The sequence below is a fragment of the Marmota monax genome, unplaced genomic scaffold (genome assembly GCF_021218885.2).
Source record: "Marmota monax isolate L192 unplaced genomic scaffold, Marmota_monax_Labrador192_F-V1.1 WCK01_AAM20220418_F8-fsc00044, whole genome shotgun sequence".
Taxonomy (NCBI): domain Eukaryota; kingdom Metazoa; phylum Chordata; class Mammalia; order Rodentia; family Sciuridae; genus Marmota; species Marmota monax.
In genome coordinates this window covers 15,414,611-15,439,248 of record NW_026695198.1, presented here as the reverse complement: position 1 = coordinate 15,439,248, position 24,638 = coordinate 15,414,611, and the positions used below count along the sequence as shown (strand labels likewise).

At 32.9% G+C, this 24,638-nt stretch overlaps 1 protein-coding gene across 2 annotated transcripts in view; it reads right to left on the bottom strand.

Moving 5' to 3' along the window:
• Window positions 1-4,725: 4,725 nt before the first annotated feature.
• The window catches only part of Mybl1 (MYB proto-oncogene like 1), a 40,394-nt gene continuing 20,481 nt past the window's right edge, over window positions 4,726-24,638 (bottom strand). Inside the window, exons 9-16 of one of the 2 annotated variants that reach the window (XM_046428623.2) lie at window positions 19,635-19,868; window positions 17,717-18,085; window positions 15,059-15,201; window positions 11,797-11,911; window positions 10,668-10,784; window positions 10,476-10,580; window positions 9,869-10,048; window positions 4,726-7,418 (exon numbers count right to left, since the gene is read on the bottom strand). In XM_046428623.2, the coding sequence (XP_046284579.1) occupies window positions 7,290-7,418; window positions 9,869-10,048; window positions 10,476-10,580; window positions 10,668-10,784; window positions 11,797-11,911; window positions 15,059-15,201; window positions 17,717-18,085; window positions 19,635-19,868 (1,392 nt within the window). In that variant the 3' untranslated portion in view covers window positions 4,726-7,289. The remainder of the gene's footprint in view (window positions 7,419-9,868; window positions 10,049-10,475; window positions 10,581-10,667; window positions 10,785-11,796; window positions 11,912-15,058; window positions 15,202-17,716; window positions 18,086-19,634; window positions 19,869-24,638) is intronic. The other variant, XM_046428624.2, reaches the window with a different exon arrangement.

The following is a 24,638-nucleotide window of genomic DNA, read 5'->3' as shown; positions in this document are numbered from 1 at the left end:
CCATTCAACTTCTCCCTCTGTCAATACTGCTTCATCCCTTCCCCACGTGTTGACTACCTAAGCACTCCATAATGCATTTCTGATGTTAATCCCTGTCTCTAAAATCTGTTTCCCCGGGAATACTTGGCCCACCAGGTCTGGTGTCTCTGCTTAGGGAACCTCCTCTTCACATCCCCATTTCCCACCAATCTCTCTACTTAAAGCATCTTAGTCTTAGATTCTTTGAACTGGAACTGGTTAGTTCCTCTGGCCTTTACCTGGTGTTCCCCAACCTTCTTGAACTATTTGCCGCATTCCTATCATCTGTGAGATACATCATGTCAAATATAACTGCCCCCTATCAAAAAAAATCAGATCAGATCAGTTTCGTATGTCACAACCCCTTTTGGAATCATATTTTTTCCTTTGTAGCACTTCGATTTATGTCTATCTGCCCTCTCAGAATTTAAGCCTGCCAGCAGGGTTGCTTGGTCTTGTTAACCACTGCATCCTGGATATTTTGAATATTTCCAGATAGTGTGCTAAATGCTGGACATGGAGGGCTGAGCAAGACAAAGGGCTTCCACTCAGGGGTTTCTGATCTACTGAGAGAGACTGTAAAGGTGTTAAAAATGTAGATCTCCATTTTACTAATGAAGAAACTAAAGCTAGTATCCTGGACAAGTTCCCATGGTAAATAAGAAGAACAACTGAGATTAAACTCCAACTCCAGGGCTGGGGTTGTGGCTCAGTGGTGAACACTTGCTGAAAAGTATGATGCACTATATTCGATTCTCAGCACCAAATAAACAAAAAATAAAGGCATTATACCCATCTACAACTAAAAATATTGTTAAAAAAATTCCCACTTCAGAGTCAGAGAGGTAGGAAGGTTGGGAGGGATGGCATTGTTCTTCTGTGGTCTGAAATAGGTAGTGTTTCTTCTGAATTACTGAAGATTTTTCTCTGAGTTCCTAGTACTTAAGAACTGTGTTGCCCAGTATGTGACTATTGAGCCCTTAAAAGGTGACTGGTCTGAATTGAGATGGACTCTAAATGTAAAATGCACATTGGGATTTCAAAGACTTAGAATAATTAATGCAAAATACTTCATTGATAATGTATATTAATCACGTTAAAATTATAATATTTTTGATAGATCTAAATTTTAAAAATGTAAAAGCCCCCTTAGAAGACGTTATTTGTATGCAAAAAAACTGAGCAAAAGTGTTCAGTAAACTGGGAAGAGGCCTACCAGCTCCGGGTAACAGGGATCTTGGGAATAAAGAATGTGTGTAAGTTGGATGAGTGAATTAAATGAATGTTGGTTAAGAGAATGTCAACTTTAAATAATCAAGACAATAACACATGGTGTCATAGAAAAATGCAGTTGATAAGATACAAAGCAATTGGTGGGACAGATGAAGTAGATGAATATTTGGTGACAAGTGACTTGATGACTATGAATATCTCAGTGGGGGTGGGAGTCAAAGTGTAAACTTTAAGTGGAGAGGAGAATCTGGGCAAAGGTTGATAGGCATTGGAGAGTATTAAGAGGAATGTTGTCTATTTAGTTTGGCTTGAGTCAAGATTTCATGCAGTGGAGCACAGTGAGCTCTTAACACACAAAAATACGACATATAATCACTCCAGAAAACACTCATTTATGTAATGTAGAAGTTTAGTATAAATTTAGTTTATCATGAGAAATGAGCTGGTGAATAATGGCAATAAGCTGCATGCTGGGTTTATAGAATCAGAAGTACGCATATCAATGAAATAATATAAGAATAATTCATTGCAGTTTGCTCTTGCTAAGCATTTTTCTCTGTTATCCAACATAGGCTCAATTTTGACTTATTATTGAAGTGTAATGTACATACAGAAAAGTGCACATACCATTAATAATGGAGCTTGAATTTTTACCAACAGTGAACATTATCCACAAAATCAGCAGTCAGCACAAGAAATGGAGCATTGCAGCATCCCAGAAACACTCTTGTGCTCATCAACCCTCCCAAGCAGGGTAACCATTATTCTGACTTCTAACAGTAGAATTAGCTTTGCCTGTTTTTATACTTCTGTATAAATGAAATCATATACTGTGTAATCTCTTATACCATATACTTAATTTTAAACAATCAACCCAAGCCTCAAATGATTGAATTCTAGTCAGCATTTTATTGTGAGTTTGGATAAGCCTCTTAACCTAAGCTTGTTTCCACATCCATAAAAGTGGATTACAACAGTGTTTACCTCATAGAATTATTGTGAGGATTATATGAGATTGTGTATGTAAAGGGTTTAGCATAGAGGCTGACATATGGCTGTAGCTGCTACAATGAACTAAAATTTTTAGTCTGCACGAGTCTCCAGTGAACCACCTAACAACCAATTCTGCACACTGGAAGGAAAAAATCCACCCTCTCTGGGCAGAGTTAACCTTTTCTCTACACATAAATGAGCAATACACATGTAATAGGAAACTTGGCTACTTGATACATCTAATTTTTTTTTATGGCCAAAGAAGAAATATTTCTGTCATTTCCTCTTTTAGAATGCAGCAGAATACAACAGACACTAGTATGGCAATATGTAAATCAATGGATGTGTAACTGATGTGATTCTGCAATCTGTATACGGGGTAAAAATGGGAGTTCATAACCCACTTGAATCAAAGTGTGAAATATGATATATCAAGAACTATGTTTTGAACAACCAACAATAAAAATTAAAAAAAAAAAGAATGTCAGCTTAAGAGAAGGGTACTTTTTACCAAAGTATCCTCAGTAACTAGCCCAGGGTATAGTAAGTGCCCAGTTAAGTTGAATAAATAAATAAGTGCTAACTGTATTAGGACTTAGGAAATTATGTCAGCATCTGCTCAAACCTTTGAGCTATGGTTGGCAAAACCCCAGTAGTTCAAACCCTGTGCTGGCCAGGAAAAATCTAACCAAATCTAGCACATTCTGTACTTGGAACTTGAATAAGCACACCAGGTCAGAGAATTTCAGAAATAAGAGCCGTACATTACACTATTTTTGATACCACGTTTGCCTCAAACTCAACAGTTTTTAATGTACTTATGTCAAGATACTGAAAGCTTCAAAAGTACTCTTCCTAGCACATTGGTCACAAATAATTTTTTTCCAAGTACACTTTGTCTTGGTTTTCTAATATATTTCAAATATTCTTGACCACCCTGTACTTATTTTTAAAAAGGACTGGAAAAAGTTTAATATTCCAATGGAATTTTACTTGGTCTAATTTATCCACTACTACTTACTATAATAAATTTCACTTATCAAAGTAAGAAGTATCTCTTCAAATAGTATCATGTTTTACATTGAAATTAAAGGTCCAATTAGCTGGCAGGTCTTTGTATAACTAGACAAGTTAAACAGAAAATTACAAAGTTATAAAAATGAGCTAAAAATTTTTAAGAAAGTTAATAGTTTCTTAACTATAAAGCAAAATTGCCTTCTCACAGAAACTAAAAAACAAAAGCTATTTGTCATATAAGTATCTTTAATATTCTCCAACAATTAAGACTAATTTTTAACATTTTTTTCAGTTTAACTTTTAGCTAGATTTTCTAAGCACCATGATAGACACAGAAATGAAATAGTTATAAATAGCAATTCCTACACTTCAAAAATATAAATTTAGTGGAAAAGTTTTATGGAAGCGCTAGAATACTTAGGAAATGATTCACAGCCTTGTGCCTTAAAGGACAAATGAGATTTTAACAGTCTAGAAAGAAAGAAAAGCAGTCATGCAGAGAGAATATAAAAAACTCAGGCATGAAGAGAGGTAGATGCATTTGTCTTGGGGATCCAAGACAACAGCATGATGAAAAATGTAATGTGGAAAGACAAGCCAGGTCCAGATTAAGAAGTGAAGAATTATTATTTAGGCAACAGAGATCTGTGAAAGGTTTTTAAATGAGATGTGATCATATTTATGTGCTTTTTATATTTCTTTCTGCTTATACATGAGAATGTATCTAGTCCTCTCAGCAGTTTAATTTCACACTGATAATTAATAGATTGACATTCATGTTACATGTATTAGTCTTATAAACTTGATATTAGCCTTCTACTGTGGGGTAAACTCATTTTTCAGTGAGTTAATTCCAACAGATTTCTGAGACTAGAAGGCTAAATTAAAGCAACAGTGAATTTACCAAGGTATGTGATGCTGCCAAGACTTGATAGGGTAACCAAGTGGCCTTTCCCAGAGAAAACACCCTGATGTCACCACACAGTTTCTTGATATTTCTATAGAATAAAACTCAGAGAGATTGGTGCAATAATCCAATCCAAGTGTAAGAGAAAGGAATGGAATTAGAATGGCGGCATTATGCAAGCTGAGAGATTACAACAGATTTCAGTAAAGAGGTGAGGAAAAGATAGAAGATTATTCAGGGGATGAAGGAAGAGAAAGCAATACCATTTAGAGATAGAACAAATGAAGGACAGGCCCAAGTTGGGAAAAAGGAAATCTGCTTTGGACATGTCATACTTGAGGTGCTGACAGAAGATTCATGTGGAAGTATCTACAAAGCAGTTGAAAATATGGTTCTGAATGAGGCGCAGTGAAGAGGCCATGTTGCATTAATAGATAAAAATCACCTGTAAAGGGAATTCTAAGAGAAAAAAGGTCTAAGAACAGAATGTTGGGTTCAGTCCTTAAGAGTATCAAGTCCATAAGACAAAAAATGGAAGTGAAATGAGCAAGGCCAAGTCAGCTTGTACACAGATGCTTTATTTGGATGTTAATATATGTCAACACTGTATGCAAGATTCTCTTACAATAGAAAATTTCTTCATATATCAAAAAAGCTCAATTTAGTCAGGGTAATTGCTGTATTAATGTGAAAGCCTTACAACAAAATGCTGTATATATATTATATGATATATGTGTAGTCAGTTTCCAGGAAAGTATGGCTGCTACATGTATGTCTGGCATTTTTATAACAATGAAAGAAATTTAAATGAACACAACCGTAAAAAGGGAGAATTAAGATGCCTGACACATTTACAACTGAAAATCTTGCAAAAAAGCAACAAAGCAGTTAACTGGAGAATTCAACCAATACCAATCCAAAAATGTACTATGTCCAACAAGCCCAGGCTTATCCACAATATATTTCCATTTGGGATAATTTAATGCTCAAGAAAAATTAGACTTTAAAAAATATAGCTCTTCTAAGATATTATACTTTGGTGGTTTAGAGACTATGTGTATCCAATCCAGCCAAGGGTTACATTAAAAAAAAAAAAAAGGCCATTATATGCTATCAGTTTAAGGTAACTGAAATGATCCAGTATGATTTTGTCACAATCATTGGTTTTACAAAGTGAAATTTCTGTGAGAAGTTCATTAATTAGAAAGCAATCAACACACTTAACAAACATGCTAAGAAGATTCAAATTGGTTTATCTATTTGTTATCAACAAAGCATAATCTTAGTACCATACATATTCTTTACTTCTCACTAACATATAGTATGCAAAACTAGCAAGTGGATTTAAATAACTTAAAACCCTTTTAGGTCTACTGTTCAAGAGCTAGGCATTAAAATTCTTAGTATTTCCATTTCTATTAACATAAAAAACAGATCAGAAAATCCTAAGTTGTTTTGTTTTGTTTTTAAGGCATAGTAATATTTTGGTATTGATAAGAATTTGCCTGGTAATGGTTGATTCCATTAAGTTAACTTGAGAACTTGCCATCATTTGCTTTTTATCTTTTCACACAGTGCAAGTGGTGGTCGCTCTTTCCATCTCTCATAGCAGCAAGCCGATTCTGCTATTTTCTATAGCAGCATACATCAGGAGTGGAGAGGGAGAGAGTGTGTCAATTATAAATAATTCAAACTTCAGTGTACAATTCTATTTGCCTGTCAGTGTTTAAATTGACAGCACACCATTATATGTTTCAAAAAAATTACATAAAATCTCTACCACAAAAGCAAATAAAGACATTCTTTCAAGAAGAAATAAAATAAGTGCAAACACCTAAAACAGGCAACTGAAGCAACTGTTGTAACCTGTAGAGAAACACAAAACATTTATAAAAGGACAAAATATTTTTATAAATAAAAGATAATGTTCTCTACTTCTGAAACATTGAGTAAATATAATAAACTTCTAAGTGCAGTCTGTCTTTAGGGACCAAGGTACCATATTATTTTTAAACAAAATGCAAAAATTTCAACACATATACAAATTACCAGATTAATTTATATGACCCCCCGATATAATTTAAAAAGAAAATATTAAATTATTATTTAGTACATTTTTAGAACTATTTTATAACCAACATGATTTAAAGGGCATAGTGCAATATTTAGGTAGATGTGACATACAGTATAGATATTGGATTCTTTGCAGATATAACTTACTGTTTCATACTTAAAGGTCAAAATTGTTCTTTTCTATGTTAGCTGTAATGACAGGAAACAACACTGGCTTCTAGACACCCTGTATATGTATAAATATCTACATTTAAGCTTTAAAAATGAAAATAAATTATAAAAACAGACATCTGTCCAATTTACAAAATTTTCCTGCTCCTACATACTGTACAATACATTCAACAAAACTCTCAGCTCTTCTGAGATTTATGAAGAAAATACTGACTCTTTACTAATAAGGAAAAAACCTTTTTCAATGCTTCTTGTCTTTAGTACTATGCTCAAATAAATACACTTAACACTGTAGTTAATTTTACTGTTTCTGAAAAATACCAAAAATTAGTAGTGCAACTTTCCATCTTCCTTTAGACTTCTTTTCACTGTGTTTCTTTTTAAAATGGTAACATAAGTTAATCAGCACATGGACAAAAATACTTCATAAAACCATGTGTGCTTCCCTTGGCTAATTTCAGAGATTATATGTACTAATATACCTGTCTATAACAAAACTGCAGCCTCAAGAGAATAGCAACATATATCTTGTAAAGAAAATATGTGAGAATTTACTTCTGAAATATCCATGAACATTCTTATTTTCCCATCTTGTTCTTTAAAAATAATTTTTTAAAAATCCCATCTCTTTAAAAAAAATAAACAATGAAATTACCCACTCCTTACGTAAGTGACTTATTAGCTTTTTTTTTTCTTTTCCACTACCGACCGGAAGAGCTTATTAGCATTTTGCCTACCCAGTATAGAAAAAAGATGCTAACTGTTTTAAGGCTATATTAAAACTTTAGAAGTAATTAATTGAGAAAAATTTCACTGCAACCTAATTTAGTATAGAATACAGTAAGGGAATGGGGTATTTCATCAGTTTTAGTAACAATTACAGTATTAGAGCTCTTGAAGTGCTGCTGGTAGCTGTGTAAGTACTCAGATATCTTCTTGCTTGTTCAGTCATGATAAGCTGGTCTTCTGTCTTCCCATAAACCACTGTTTCCCATTCACAATTTGACTAGGAAGAAAAAAACAACAAAAGTACTAAAATAATATCCATACCTACTATATGATTAGACTTTTAAAAATTAATTATTTTAATTGATCAGGTATTTTATAAGTCATTACTATAAAATGTTTTGATAAGATACTTTAAAAATACCTAGAAAATATTTATAATCAATTTTTTAAAAGTCAATTATTTTAACTATCCATATTGCTTATAGGCCTATGGAAGTAGTATAAAAGTTTTTTCCCCAACAGCTCCTCCAAAATCAATGAGTCTCAACATGGAAAGAAATGTTAAATCTTTATTACTTCCAACTTTTGCAAAAATTTTAAAAATAGGGGGTTATAGACCAACATGGGTGAGCCCTGGGTTATATCACCACCACCACCACAAAAAAAAAAAAAAAAGATTTAAAGAGAGGATGTAATGTCAAAAAATTAACCAAGAATGTTTTATGTCTTACAAATTAGTGAATACATTCATCACACAAAGTCAAGTTTGATTTGTTTTCTTCCCATTTAAAGAATAAAGATTACTACATTCTAGGTAGGATCTAGTATATAATGAACTTTTCCAAAAGGTTCTATGTAAATTAAACATTGGGATTAAGAGAATGTGCTACACAAAAAGCAACTCAAAATGGATCAAAGATCTTGGAATAAGGCCAGAAATTATGCAACTCTTAGAAGAAAACTCAGGGTCAACATGCCTCCATATAGGCACAGACAATGAATTTCTCAATAGGAAGCCTAAAGCTCAGGAAAAAATGCCAAGAGTTAATAAATGGGATGACATCAAATTGAAAAGTTTCTACACAGCAAAGGAAACAGGAATGTGAAGATAGAACCTACAGAATTGGAGAAAATCTTTGCTAGCTACTTGTCTGACAGAGGCTTAATATACAGAATATATGAAGAACTCAATAAATGCCCCCAAACCCCCTAAGTAACCCAATTAATAAATGAATTAAACAGACATTTCTCAAAGAAGAAATACAAGCAGCCAACAAATATACGAAAAAAAAAATGTTCAACATTGTTAGTAATTAGGGGAATGCAAATTAAAACTATACTGAGATTTCTTCTCATACCAGTCAGAATGGCAGTCATCAAAAATACAAACAATAATAAATTCTGGAGAGGATGTGAACAAAAAAGAACACTTTTACACTATTGGTGAGATTATAAATTAGTACAACCACTATGGAAATCAGTATAGCAGTTCCTCAAAAGACTAAAAAAGGAACCATTATATGACCCATGTATACTGCTCCTTAGTATTTGTCCAAAAGAATTAAAGTCATCACACTATAGTGATACATGCATATTCATGTTTATAACAGCACAATTCACAATAGCCAACCTATAGAACCAGCCTAAGTGTCCATCAATAGATGAATGAGTAAAGAAAATGTGTTATATATACATAAGCCATAAAGAAAAATGAAATGTCATTTGCAGGAAAATGGATGGAACTTGAGACCATATGTTAAGTGGTAATAAGCCAAACTCAAAGTCAATGGTCATGTTTTCTCTCATATGTGGAAGCTAGAGAGGAGAAAGAAAAAGAAATGTGGAGGGTGGGGATCAAATGAAAATAAAAGGATGACCAGTAGAGGAAAAAGGATCACGGAATGAGAAGAGGGAAGGAACAGGGAAATGATGGGGAGTGATATTGGCCAAATTATATCGTTATATTTTACGTACGTATGAATCTGTAACAATAAGTCTCATCATTATGTACAACTATAATGCCCCAATAAAAATGTGGAAAGAAGAAAAAAAGAGTGCTACATATCTCTTTGAAGCAGTAGCTCAAGACAAATTGGAGGTGACCATATCTGACTGCCAATGACACTTTCAAGTAATCCTTAAATGTCAGGAATACTATGCTGCAGTTGTTATGGCATAAAGAAGAAACCCTCCTCTTCTATTAACTTATATTCTTACATTCTGTGGAGTAAGCTCTTAAGATAACATAATAAAAAATTTCAGCCTTTATTTGCAGCAATATACTGGCCACATAGCAACAGATACAAGGATTTTATTTCACTATTTCTGAGCCAAAAACTTTACTGGGAACCATTATAGCAATAAAAGCATGCTGACACTGCTTCCAACCACTTACTCTTTCAGGACAGCAATTAAGACTATTCATATTTATTATAGGAGAAGAGGTGCCAGAAATGGATTTAGGTATCTTTAGTTTAAAAAAGAAATAGTACTTAAGAAATCATCAAGCATCTTTGGCTACAACTCCAGTTGTATGGTTAATATGTACCCTGATGAATGAGTCTCTCAAACCCAAATCTACTTTAAGTGACAAAATAATGATGAATGTTTAGGTACTTTTATCGTCAATTTCTAATTTAAAAGAAAAAGTATTTGTGATCAGTAAGTCTAGAGTGATTATTGAATAAACAATAACAAAAATCACTAAAGAAATTTAGAAATCCATACCTGAAGATTCTTTTCCAATGTGACACCTTTGGAAGTGTTAGGGTTTGGTTTCTTTCTAGTAAGTGTATATGTTTTGTTGGTTGAATTTATATCTTGTTTTTCAGGAGTCAAGTTGCACCTATTGTCATGTATTTCCAATAATGGTATCATTAATAAAGATGTTGTAAATATATTTTCTGACTAAGAGAAAAAAGAAAGAGGAAAATAAAATAACTAATTCAAAAATGGAGACAAACAGAGGGACTACTGAGTAAGTGGTAATGGAAGCCCTGTTCATTTCCCTCCAAGAAAGCATTTGGTTCCAATGCACTGTCTAATAATATGGCAATATTAAATATTTTGGGAATGAACCAAAGATAAACACTGAAAGTTTTGCAAATTACCATTTTTTTACATTCATACATGAGAAACTAACTCCTCTCAAAATAAACAAGTATGAAAAAACAAAGAAGCAAATAAAATATTCTTTACAGTTAATAGTTTCTCTTTGCATTAGGCAGAATGATACCAAAGGAAACTATATGACTCTCTAACTGACCAAACAATAAAACTAGAAACACTAGGACTTAAAACAACCACTTAAAAAATATATTAATTCTTTACAAACCTGCATCTCTGAAATGTCTTCAGTCAACAGTTGAGTGCCTGGTTCTTCTTTTTCCCAATTATCTAAGACTAGTGACTTTCTGACTTTCTTCACAGAAGCAGTATGCTAGAATGAATAATTTACAAAAAAGCATCATAGCCAAGTCACTTGAACATGATAAAGCTTTTATTTACAATAATACTAAAATATTACCTCTTGTTTGCAACTTTTATAAGCAGGTTCATCTTCCTCTTTAAGGAATATGTCTGTTCCAGTTTCTTCTTTTAAAACTTCTCGAATATCTTCTTCCAAGAAGGCAAGTGGCTGGGACTAAATTGTTTTTAAAAGGTTTTTTTAAAGTTGTTGCTAACAATTCATTTTTCTCCCTACATATAGAACACCTATCTTTAAAACTTTTACATTATTAGCATAATTTTATCCTATTGCCTATAAATATATAAATTAATTAATCAGTTTAATGGCAAAAACAATTATTTAAAAATAATATTAGGGCTGGGGTTGTGGCTCAGCGGTAGAGCACTCCCCTCTCACGTGTGAGACCCTGGGTTAGATCCTCAGCACCACATAAAAATAAACAAAAAAATAAAGATAGAGAGGCAAAATAATAATAATAATAATAACTTAGTAATGAATCCACCCAAAAAGTGACTAAAAATTTAACTAAAGTAACCTGGAAGTAACTGATATTTTTTAAATTACATTTTATTTCTAGTAACTTTATAAAAAATCTGTATCTGCCTAAAATGTCCATAGTTTTTCTACATTATTTCAAAGGTGACATCATTTATGAGAACACTGAAAACTAGAATACTTCCCAAATCAATCTGTATACTACTACCACTACTACTGTAAAAATAATAATAGCAACTAAGTACATATTACTTTGAAACTCAAGTCAAGTCAATTTATTTCTGTTGTCTCTTTCAACTTCACCATAAAAATCTGGGATTTACTTTATGATCTCCTGGGTGTAGAAGTGAAAACTGAGCCTCAGAGAGGTACCCTGATCATTCAGTTTCCTAGATACTATTTTAAGTACCTGAGTATATGAAAGTAATGCTAGTAAAACTATTAAATGTACATTTTACTATTAAGAAAAAAGTTCCACTGACAACTGTTTTGCTTTATCTAGATGACACAAAGAAAGTAAAACTTAAAAATAATCGAAGCAAAAGTTATTTACTGGTCAAGGAAAAAGACTAACAAATTCAAGTTTTTGTTTCAGTTTCAGTGAGCATCTTTTTGATTAAAAATCAAAGTGATAAAATCAGTTTGTTTTATTAAAATTAGAAAAATTCTTAAAAATAAAGAGTATACATACCACAATTTTAAGAGGTCCATATTTTTTCTCCTGAGCAGCAAGTGCATTCTTAAAAGGGGTAGGAGTTCTTGGTGTGGTACCCAATATAGATCTTCTAATAGTAGGTGTTCTAAACCTATTCAACCATGTAGAGATTTGTGTTATTGATACTACAGTCAAAAAGGCATAGGGTACACTTTCCTTGCATATGCACTTGCTTTATTTAGATGTTCTAGGGCTAAAGTATGGTTGCCTAATTACAATACTAGAATTTAAATTATACTACAGAGCTATAGTAACAAAATGGTATGGTATTGGCACAAAAACAGACTTGAAGACCAATGGTATAGAATAAAAGGCACAAAGATAAACCCATATAAATACAGTTATCTTGCCAGGTGCAGTGGCACACACCTGTAATCCCAGCAGCTCAGGAGACTGAGGCAGAAGAATCGCGAGTTCAAAGCCAGCCTCAGCAAAAGTGAGGGGCTAAGCAACTCAGTGAGACCCTGTCTCTAAATAAAATACAAAATAGGGATGGGGATGTGGCTCAGTAGCTGAGTGCCCCTGAGTTCAATCCCCAGTACCCCCCAAAAAATAAATAAACAAACAAATACAGTTTTCTCATACTAGACAAAGGCACCATAAACATACATTGAAGAAAAGATAGCCTCTTCAATAAATGGTGCTGGGAAAACTGTAAATCCATATGTAGCAAAATGAAATTAAACCCTTATCTCTCACCCTGCAAAAAATTCAAACTCAGAGTGGATCAAGAACCTAGGCATTAGATCAAAGACCCTACACCTACTAGAAGAAAAAGTAGGCCCAACTCTCCATTATATCAGCTTCAGAACCAAATTTCTCAATAAGACTCCTAAGAAAGGGCAAGAAATAAAATCAAGAATCAATAAATGGTATAAAACCAAAAAGCTTCTTCACAGCAAAAGAAACAATCAAGAATGTGAAGACATAGCCTAAAGAATGGGAGAAAATCTCTGCCACCTACACCTCAGATAGAGCATTAATCTCCAGGATATATGAAGAACTCAAAAAACTTCACACACACACACACACACACACAAAAAAAAAAAAACAAACCCAAATAACCCAGTCAATAAATGGGCAAGGGAACTGAGCATGCACTTCACAGAGGAAGAAATATGATTAGTCAACAAATATATGAAAAATGTTCAACATTTCTGCATTAAGAGAAATGAAAATTAAAGCTTCACTAAGATTTCATCTCACTTCATTCAGAATAGCAATTATCAAGAATACAAGTAACAATAAATGTTGGTGAGGACGTGGGGAAAAAGTACAATCATACATTGCTGCAAATTGGTACAACCACTCTGGAAAGCAGTATGGAGATTCCTCAGAAAACTTGAATGCAACCACCATTTGACCCAGTTATCTCATTCCTGGGTGTATACCCAAAGGACTTAAAATCCGCATATTATATTGATACAGCCACATCAATGTTTAAAGCAGCTCAACTGACAATTACTAAACTGTGGAACTAGCCTAGGTGCCCTTCAACAGATGAATGGATAAAGAAAATGCGGTATATATACACAATGGAATATTACTCATCCATAAAGAAGAATAAAATTATGGCATTTGCCAGCAAATGAATAGAACTGGAGAATATCATGCTAAGTGAAATAAACCAATCCCAAAAAATCAAAGGCCGAATGTTCTCTGGGATATGTGGCAGTTAACACACAACAAGTGGAGTGGAAGGAAGAACATAAATTCAATGGATTCGACAAAGGAGATTGAAGGGAAGGGAGGGAGGATGGGAATAGGGAAAACAATAGAATGATTCACATAACTTTCCTATGTTCATACATGACCAGTATAATTCTACATCATGTACAACCATAAAATGGGAAGTTATATTCTATGTATATATGTCAAAATACACTCTACTGTCATGTATATCTAAAAAGAATTTAAAAAATTTTAAAATGAAATTTTAAAAATGAAACAAACAATATAAACAACAAAAACAAATTTGAGCTATATAAAGACAAGAGTAGTTATATTGTTAAATGCAGTATTGCTATTTTCCTGGAATAGCTGACTCTAATGGTCAGTATTTATATACTATGTTTTGCTCATAGGCTGATGTCTACAAATCCTGAGGTACTACTCATCTTCTCCGTGTTTGCTTTTAAGTGTGTTCATCTCAATATTAAATAGAATATTATAGATTTAGTTTTCCACAAAAGGACTCTAATAGAATTTAAACAGAGAAATCCATTAAATATAAAAATTTAATGTAAAAATTTTACTTTTTAGGTTGTCTATCAGCATGAAAATGAAAAGGTAGTTCATTATAACTATGCATAAACAGAATTTTCTATTATAATTTGTGAAAACTTAAATATTAGATTAAATATCTTGCTTTAAAATTTTTTAAAAATCATTTATACCCAGATTTTTGAGTCTGTTTGAGAATGTGTGCATTTTTTTCCTAAATTATTTTCTTCCTAGCCTTGCTGGGTACAGTGGTAAATGCCTATAATCCCAGCAGCTCGGGAGGCTGAGGCAGGAGAATTGAGAGTTCAAAGCCAACCTCAGCAAAAGTGAGGCACTAAGAAACTCAGTGAGACCCTGTCTCTAAATAAAATACAAAATAGGGCTGGGGATGTGGCTCAGAGTGCCCCTGAGTTCAATCCCTAGTACAAAAAAAAAAAAAAAAAAAACCCTAGCCCAGTCTTGGTAGGACTAGGTGGAAGAAGTGAGCAGATGGAGAGGAGAACTCAAGAGGAAAACTCAAGAGCACTACATAAATTGTCTTAATTTCGAGAAGTGTGGTCCTGACAATCACTTAAGAATGTAGTTGATATAGCTGTCAGGATGGACTCTCTTTAAAGGAATTTTTCTATAGAATATCATTGTGACACTTTTCTCAAATGTATATCTTTAGTAGTATTTGATTACTATAACATAATAAAAGAGATGCACACCAAAAAAAAAAGGTTGCCTAAAGTAATTATTATTCCAATCAATCATCTTAAAATGAGGGAAAAAAAGGACTAATGTCAGAAAAGAGTATTTAGAAGGTTGCTTTCCTTGCAATCAAACTTTCACACTACATTGAGCAGGTTTCCAGTGTCCTAGGGATAAAATATTAGGTTATGACTTTATAAAAGTTCTAAGTCCTGCATGGATAGTGATTATAATACATGCTAAGTATTTGGACAAAAACCTAATCTACCCTTGATGTTTTACTTCTCATTTTCTCTAATACAATTATTCAGTACCTACTTACCCTACATTTTCCTTTTGATCTTTGGGAGTTGTTTCCTTCTGAAGAGGAGTTGTAATGAGAACTTTTTGCCCACAAATAGGGGTTGATGTAAATGAAGGGTTTTCTATATTAAGTTGTTCATTACCAGGACATGTGTTGAAAAACTAAAAAGGGAATACAGTTTAAAGGCAAGTTTCAGAATATCAAAATTTATACACAAATATTAAATTGATAAGACTTTCCAATTATTTTATTTGCTTTAGAAAAAGATTATCAATAATATTCCACTTCATGAAAATAAAGCTCCATAAAGGCAGTAACTTTTGTTTTGTTCACTGCTCCCAGCACTTAGAACAGCATTTAGCACGTAAGAGGCATTCTTGAAATAGTTGTTTAACAAAGGTTCAAAAGTTATATAGAAAAGTACCAAAAATTTTAAACAAAAGAGTATATTATTAAATATGGATCTGTAGAAACTGCTGTTAAAATGTAAGAATTTTGTACAATATAACTGAAGTAGGTCAGTTTTTAACTGTTATTAATGATCTTAAGTGGACTTTTCTATGAGAGTACCATTAATTCGGAATATAATAGCAGGCTGGGCACAGTGTGATCACCTGTAGTCTCAGTTACACAGGAAGCTGAGGTAGGAGGATCACTTGAGCCCAGGAGTGTCTGGGTAACACAGCAAGATGAAATATGAAATACAGCTATCTGGAAAATTTGCCTATCTAGAACACGGCACAGAACCTTGGAGCAAACAAAATTTTTATCTCAGAATCCATTTTCTAAATTACATAATGTGCTCATTCAGTCATACAAATGTGAAATACTAATTTTTGTGGCCAAAATAAGAAGTGGAAGTTGCTTCAGGACTGCTACTTTTAAGTGGAATGAATTCTAGCTCTATCACTCCTATATCCTAATATTTTAATTACTTTACCCTAAGATTAGCAATCAAACCCTCTTTCACAGAATAGTCTAAATTCTTTGCTTTGGGGACATAAGCACCTTTCAGACACTCTCCACCACAGAATTTACACTTCAATAAAAATTGCTAGCAGGCAAAACTCCAGAAAAGGAAAACTAGTAGTGTGCCCAAACCCATTTTCCCTTTCCTGGGATGTTCTTTAACTGAGGGCTGGGGAAGAAGTAAAGGGAGGCACTATTCACATTATAGTCTATGTAAATAGTGCCCCATAAAGTATGAGGGCACAATTTTCAGAGATCACAATAGCTCTGTGCTACCAGATCCTATTCATATTCCCAACCTCAAAACATACTTCCAATAATATCCCAGCATTCTCCATGTTTGTTTGACCACTAACCTCCTTGCACCATAAAACTTTTGGGGGCATCCTGGCAGCTCAGGAGGCTGAGGCAGGGTTTATTGTTGTTTTTGTTTGCTTGTTTTTAGTAGTGGGGATTGAACCCAGGAGGTACTCTACCACTAAGCTAGTCCTTTTTTTTTTTTTTTTTTTTTCTTGAGACATGGTCTAAATTGCCCAGGCTGGCCTTGAACTTAAGATCCTCCTGCCTTGACATCTCAAGTAGTTGGGATTACAGGCGTGCACCACCACACCTGGCTCCCCTGCAGAACTTTTTAATCTCTGTCAAAACACTTTCAACAAGCAAAAGCTCCATCTCTTACTAGGACATGTGGCTCAACTTCAAAATTTCATTCTATCCAACTCCTAAGTTTTTTTTTTGAAAGATTAACTGAGATGCTATAACAAAGGTGATGGCACACAACTTAGAAAATAGCAAGTATTCAATATGAATTTATCCTAATGTAAACATCTGCTATTCAGGAACATTAAAGGAGAAAGCAGGTAGTTCTGGAGATCCTAGAAAACCTCCTAACATGAGATTCTTATAGTAACCAGTTGTCTTTCTTCCAAAGAATGTTAAGAAGGAAAACTTAACAGGTAAACTCAAATCTAAGTTACTCTACATAGATGAGATCTCTCTATTTTTTGTTGGATATATCTGTTGAATAATCAAGGATCAACGAGTCAGACTGGATCTCAGTCTTAGCCTGTATTAGATAACTTTGGGCAAATCATTTTACCTTTCTGGCTGGTTCTGTTTCCAGGCTGATGAGTCCTAGACAGATGTGGAACTACATAATTAAGAAAATGTTGCCAGGCACAGTGGTACACACCTGTAATCCTAGCAGCTTAGGAGGCTGAGGTAGGGGTTCAAAGCCAGCCTCAGCAAAAGTGAGGTACAAAGCAATTCTGTGAGACCCTGTCTCTAAATAAAATACAAAATAGAGCTGGGATGTGGCTCAATGGTTGAGGGCCCTTGAGTTCAATCCCCAGTACCCGCCCCCCCAAAAAATAATGAAAACATCCCTTTTATCTTTAATAGTTGTAGGATGCTATAATGTAGCTACTATACTTTGTGAGACACTTTCTGATCTGAGTTTAGCACTCTCATGTACACAATCAAACACATCTGTTTTTATGTGTTATCAAAGCAACTAATTAGGGGCTGGGGTTGTGGATCAGCAGTACAGTGCTTGCCTAGCACATCAAGGCGCTGGGTTCAATCCTCAGCACCACATAAAAATAAATAAATAAAGGTTTTTTAAAAAAGCAACTGATTATTAATAATGATACTAAAGATCTACTTTAGCTCATCAACACTTGGAAACATAAATAAAAACATTACTACCTGTGAAGGAGAAAATGGTAGTGTTTTCACCGGTGTGTGCTTTAGTGCTGTATTACCGCCATCGTTGAATGTGCCATCACCAAGTTCATTATTTGGGGACTGACCTATTCGCATTCTTCTCTTCTTTCTGAGTATAGTTGGTGGAGTGCTAAATTTTGCCATATTTGGGGATGTTAAAGGCACGGCCTCATTGTCTCCACCATTACAACTGTTTTTTTTCCCTTCAAGTACAAGACTGACATTAAATTGACATTCCATGGCTCCTTCATTGTGTTGAATTCGCATTAGTTTAACTGGGGTAGACTTGACAGGAGAAGCAGCAGCATCAGAAAGATCAAAACTGGTAACATCACTCCATGCTACAGGATCCTGCAATAAATTAAATTCTTAACTAAAGTTAATGTTGTAACCTAGTTTAAATCTGATCTTGGACACAGGATGGTATTTCCACTGAGTTACTTAACCATTTTTATCAGTAGAAACAGTCTTTACTCAGACATCTTTTTTAAGCAAGACCATCAAAGAAGAACAGAAATATAACATGGAACCAAAACATAACATGGAAATATATGTGTACTTTGGTTTAAAAAAATACATAAATATATATATATATTTTCTATATATACAAAACAGATTGATGGAGTACATCAGATTAATTTTGAGTTATATGGGGGATTTTAATTTTCCTCTTTACAGTTTTCTCTAGCTTCTAACTTTCTCTAATGCACTTGTACAACTCATTTTATGGTTTTCTTATCATACCAATTTGAAACATTCCAAAATATTATTTCATCTCATTCAGTAGCTGAAATTTACTGTTTAAAGTATTTTATATAAAAAGAACAAATTATTTCAAATTATTATCAAAAAGTATAATTTATCATAAAATTTCATATTCTACTTCCCAGGAAAACAATATTAAAATCTGAACAATCATTTGGTAATATGTATGAAATATCTTAAAAATGGTGATCTTTATGTCCTTTGATACTTTGATATATACTTTGATCCAAAAATTCAATTTAACCTAAAAACATAGACATGATTTTGCACAAAGCTTTATATAAATTTTTTGTTATTAGTAATATTGAAAATCTAGAATTCCCCCCCAAATGTTCAATAATAATAGCATACTAGGTAAATACATTTCTTATATTCATCATACTATAAAGCCTACTAAAATTTAAGTTTAAAAAACAGTTTAGAAAATAAAAACATGCTCATGATATAAATAGAAGACAAAAGAAACAGAAACATAACATGGAAATATATGTGTACTTTGGTTTAAAAACATACATATAGGGGCTGGGGTTGTGGCTCAGCGGTAGAGCGCTCGCCTAGCACGTGCGAGGCCCTGGGTTCGATCCTCAGCACCACATAAAAATAAATAAGTGAAATAAAAGTATTGTGTCCAACTACAATTTAAAAAAATTTAAAAAAACATACATATATATTTTTTCTATATATACAAAACAGACTGATGGAGTACATCAGATTAATTTTGAGTTATATGGGATATTTTAATTTTCTTCTTTAAAGTTTTCTCTAGCTTCTAACTTTCTCTAATGTACTTGTACAACTTGTTTAATAAAAATGAATTCTATTTAATTATAAAAAATATTTACAAGACACATACTTAAGATTTACTTATTTATTTTGCCAAAAGATACTGCAAAATAGAACAAAATTAAGTATGGCACATATAAAGTAATGCCTAATATAAAACTGGTCACTGCCCATTAACTGAATTTCTTTTTTTTTTTTTTTAATTTTTTATTGTGGGTTGTTCAAAACATTACAAATTTCTTGACATATCATATTCCACACTTTGATTCAAGTGGGTAATTAACTGAATTTCTGAACATGAAACCATGTATCTAAAATTGAATTTTTGATAATTTCACAATTTTAAACTTACAGATTCAATAAGTTCCAAAGTTTCTGCAAATTCAGGAATGGTCTGTAGAGAAGATAGCACAGCATTTGCCTCTACAGCTAGGAACTTCGTGGGCGAATTCTGCTGAGCAGATGCAGTTTGATTTTCATCCATACCATAAAACTCAGTAGCATGTTCCTCAAGGCTATTTAGAGTATTAGACATGCTATCATCCATGAGGAAACTACCAGACCAGCTAGAAAAGCTTCCAGGTTGCTAAAAGTACAAAAGAAATTTGAATATTATTTGTTATTCATATTTTAAATACAAGTTTTTTCTAGAACAATATACTTCATATCATATTAGCTAAATATACAGTAGCAAATATGTTCTTTATTCAAAATTGGTACAAGATTTATTTTCATTAAATCCTATACCTTCACTATATTTATTTTTTTTAATTTTTTTAGTCATAAAACCATGGTGAGATAAAACATGTATTTATATTGTCACATAAATTCTAGACCCCTAAAATCTGATCTTTCTCTTCCTTTCTAAATCATTTCCCAACACTTCCACTTACAAGTCCTCTTCCCAGGGAACTCAGCTGTAGTACTTTCAACTCCCTAAAGAGTAATGCTCTTTTGCCCTGGAGTACCTTTACACAGACTTCTGCTCACTTTATTTAGAATGTTCCCTAACCCACTGACCAGGGAAACTTCTATTTTTCATTGAAGATACAATTCAAATATTGAGAAGTACTCCTATGATTACATACTTTTATCTGCTCCATAATGTCCTAATTCATCGGTCTTGCTAATATATAATTATTCCGTCTTTCAAGAATGAGCTCAAATAGGACTTCTTCCAGGAACCCTCTCCAATGTGTTCCCATAACATTTCACAATTTATTTTATCATATCGATATGATATCTTGTCTATGTTCCCACAGCAAAATATATCCTTTGACATTAGGGACTCATTTTTCTTTATTTCTTTAGAGATGTACCCTAGAAAATGTATTCATTTTGTAAGCCTAGCTTCCTATTGTTTTATAATAAAAAATTAGAAGAGGGCTGGGGTTGTGACTCAGTGGTAGAGCACTTGCCTACCATGCGTGAGGCATTGGGTTTGATCCTCAGCACCATATAAAAAACCTAAATAAACAAAATAAAGGTATTATATCCATCTACAACTAAAAATATTTTTTAAAAAATAGAAGAGACTCTGAAGACTCATGAATGAGAAATAATATGCAAAGTATATAGGAATGTCCAACACAACTTTCTAAGATGATGAAAATGTTCTACATCTGCAGCTGCTCAATATGGAAACCAGTAGCAACTAAAATACGGGAAGTGAACTGAGGCTAGTAGCTGTCATATTGTAGAAAGCACACTGTCCATTCCAACTCATAAGAAATTTAAAGCTATCCTTTGATTTTTTTTGTCAGTGCTGCTAACCTATGCAGACTTGTCATTAATTACCCTACACTATGGATTATAAATTTTAATTAAAAGTAAAAATTTCCTTGGCACTCAATAAGTAATGCCTCAGAGAATGGGAGGAAGGAAGGAAAAGAGGAAGTACTAGGGTCTGAATTAGAACAAATTATATCTCATGCTTGTATAAGTAATGTCAAAATGAATTCTATTATCATGTATAACCAAAAAGAACCAATTAAAAAAAAACCCTGAGGGCTGGGGTTGTGGCTTAGTGGCAGAGCACTTGCCTAGTATGTATGAGGCGCTGGGTTCAATCCTCAGCACCACATACAAATAAATAAAAAATAAAGGTAAATCAACAACTAAAAAATATTTTTAAAAAAACCTGGTTTATATCTGTTTGCCTTTAGTTCATAAATATTTTATTATTATACAAATGAGATGCATTAATAATCAGATAACTCCATTTCTGATCATTAATACTGTTTCCTAACTTATAAGAGATTTAAAGCCACTCTTTGATATTTTTGTCAGTGTTGATACCCTATGCAGACTTGTGATGTTACCCTACTCTATGGATTATAATTTTACTTTAAAAGTTAAAAGTAAGTGAATATAAGGACATCAATGTAATCGTGATGCTAATTATTACTGGTTTCTTTGTATATTAGATATATTTATGTCCTCGAAGTATACAATTCTTTTAAAATATAAAGAGTGGGAAAGCACTTTATTAAGCTGGTGTCCTCTAAACTAAAATTGTCGTAGCAGTAGTGTCCTTCAGATGTATATAAAAATAACAAATTTAGTTGGGGATCTACTTATATCATTTAATGTTTTGTAACTGGATATCATTAATAAATAATAAAGATGTTATTCTTTACACTGGGATGGGAAATTAAATGTATTTTTGGAAGGTTAAAAAATGGTTCCTATTACTATTACACATAAAATTTGCTAAACTGTGCTAAAGATTCACAGTAGCAAGCCAGGCATGGTGGTGCACCTATAATCCCAGTGGCCAGGAGGCTGAGGTCCTAAGCAACTTAGCAAGAAGCTGTCTCTAAAAAAAAAATTTCAAAAAGGTTCAATCCCCAGGACAAAAAAAAAGATTCACAGTAGCAAAATATTAAGTTTCAAGCTAAATAAGGTGAAAAAACACTGTTGCAAAACAAGTTCCATCTATTTTAAAGTTTCCTAAATATAAAACAAATTAAAACAACCTTAGTTCATTAGCATAGCTACCTTCTCAATTAACAATAACTTTCAGGAGATAGCTTCCAAATGATATGCCTTTCAACTGATTTTTCAGGTGGGAAAAAGATTCAAAAGATAAAGAGAGAAGTCATTGGGCCAAGAGGAAAAAACCACAAACAGAGTTGTAATCATACAAATCTAAATGTGACTCTCCAAAAACATTTCAGCTACTTAACAAAATTAATGAGGATTACCAAGAATACACAACAAAAACAGATACAAGAGTGGAACATAATAGATCCTCAGTTAAATGGTCATTGTTATCACATAATTGTTTAAAATAAATATGTGTGTATGCAGCCTGTTCTATTGGCAGCAGCAACTTCCTCTCTGGAATTCAAAAGATTCCTTATTCAACCAGATCTTTATGAGAGTGTATTTTAGATAGCAAGTTTATTTTTTTTTTTTTTTTTTTTTTTTTTTTTTTTAAAGAGAGAGTGAGAGAGATAGAGGTAGAGAGAGAGAGAATTTTTTTTTTTTAATATTTATTTTTTAGTATTTGGCGGACACAACATCTTTGTTTGCATGTGGTGCTGAGGATCGAACCCGGGCCGCACGCATGCCAGGCGAGCGCGCTACCGCTTGAGCCACATCCCCAGCCCCTAGATAGCAAGTTTAAAAAGAAATTAGTAACTTTCTCCCTTTTTTAATGCAAAATGTAATTGTGATGCTAATTATTACTGGTTTCTAATTAGTTAGTTATATTTTCCTGGTTAAAATAAGACTACCATTACCATTAAAAATGGTTTTAACAGCCCAATGAGGTGGCACACACCTATAATCCCAGCTGCTCAGGAGGCTGAGACAGGATATCAAAATATTTAATATCATATTAAAATCAGAAGTAGAAGTGAATATGCTTTATACCTGATAAAAACTACAAAAACATACTTATAAAGCATTCTAACAATAAAATAAGCTAATTTCTTACAGAAGGAAGTTGCTTTCACAAGTTCAAAGCCAGCCTCAGCAATGGCGAGGCGCTAAGCAACTCAGTGAAACCCTGTCACTAAATAAAATACAAAAAGACAGGGCTGGGGATGTGGCTCAGTGGTTGAGTGTCCCTGAGTTCAATCCCCAGTACCCTGCACCCGCCAAAAAAAAACTTTTACCATGATATAATCATTACAAATGTTAACTCTTTGTTATTTGTAACTTAAAAAAAAAGAAAAAAAAATCAACGCTAAGTACACTTCATGTCTTCCTATTTGCCTACAGTTTTTGCAGTTTCAAAACAAAAACTCCTTTTCCTACAGTATATATCTCACCTAGTACAATTAATAAATATTCTTTTAAATAACCACTTAAATAATATAAAAACATTACCAATTTCCTCATAATACTATTTCAAGATCTCAGGTTATTCCTAGTCATTTTCAATTCATTCATCTCTCCGTCAATAAAATCCTTTTCTAAACACAAAAAGACTCAAGATATTATTTTAAACTTTTAAAATTATTAATGAAGTATAAATTTGGGTTTTTTTCTCTTAATCCATCTAGCATGGCCTGATTAATTCTACTAGAATGGTCACTATTTATCCCAGTTTAATACTATTAGTTATTCTCATTAACCATATCTCAGACAACAGTTTTCATACCTAGTAATCAAATCAACATTAATACAAAATTTCTTCTTTTGAAAGTTTTTGAGAGCATAATTTTTTATGTTCCCTTTATGCATATTTTTATTATTACTTTTTCTAATTTGCTGAATTCATATTCTAAATAGTTAGCAAGAAAATTTTTTCAAAAAGAATTAAAGTAATGTCCAAGCTCTATTTTTTCTATTGAAACCATAATTATATGGAATATCTAAAATAAACTCAAGCCAAGCGCAGTGGCACATTCCTGTAATCCCAACAGCTCTGGAGCCTGAGGCAGGAGGATCATGAATTCAAAGCCAGCCTCAGCAATTTAGCAAGGCCTTGCCTCTAAATAAAATAAAAAGGGTTGGGGACATGGCTCAGTGGTTAAGCGTCCCTGGGTTCAATCCCTGGTACCAAATAAATAAATAAATAAATATTAAACCAAAGCCTAATCTAAATTATACATATATGTCACAAATATATTAAAAAAAACAAATATAGATAGAAGATTTTTACCCTAAGTCTGCTTGAAATTTATGACTCAGAATATCTTTTAAAAATATATCCTAATACAGAACACTGTAAAATACACTCAGAAAAATGCATATCAAAATCAGGCAACCTCAAAGTTGCAAATTAGAAAAATTATATCTATACCATATTAAAATCAGAAATAGAAATGAATATGCTTTATACCTGATAAAAACTATAAAAACATACTTATGAAGCATTCTAACAATAAAATAAGCTAATTTC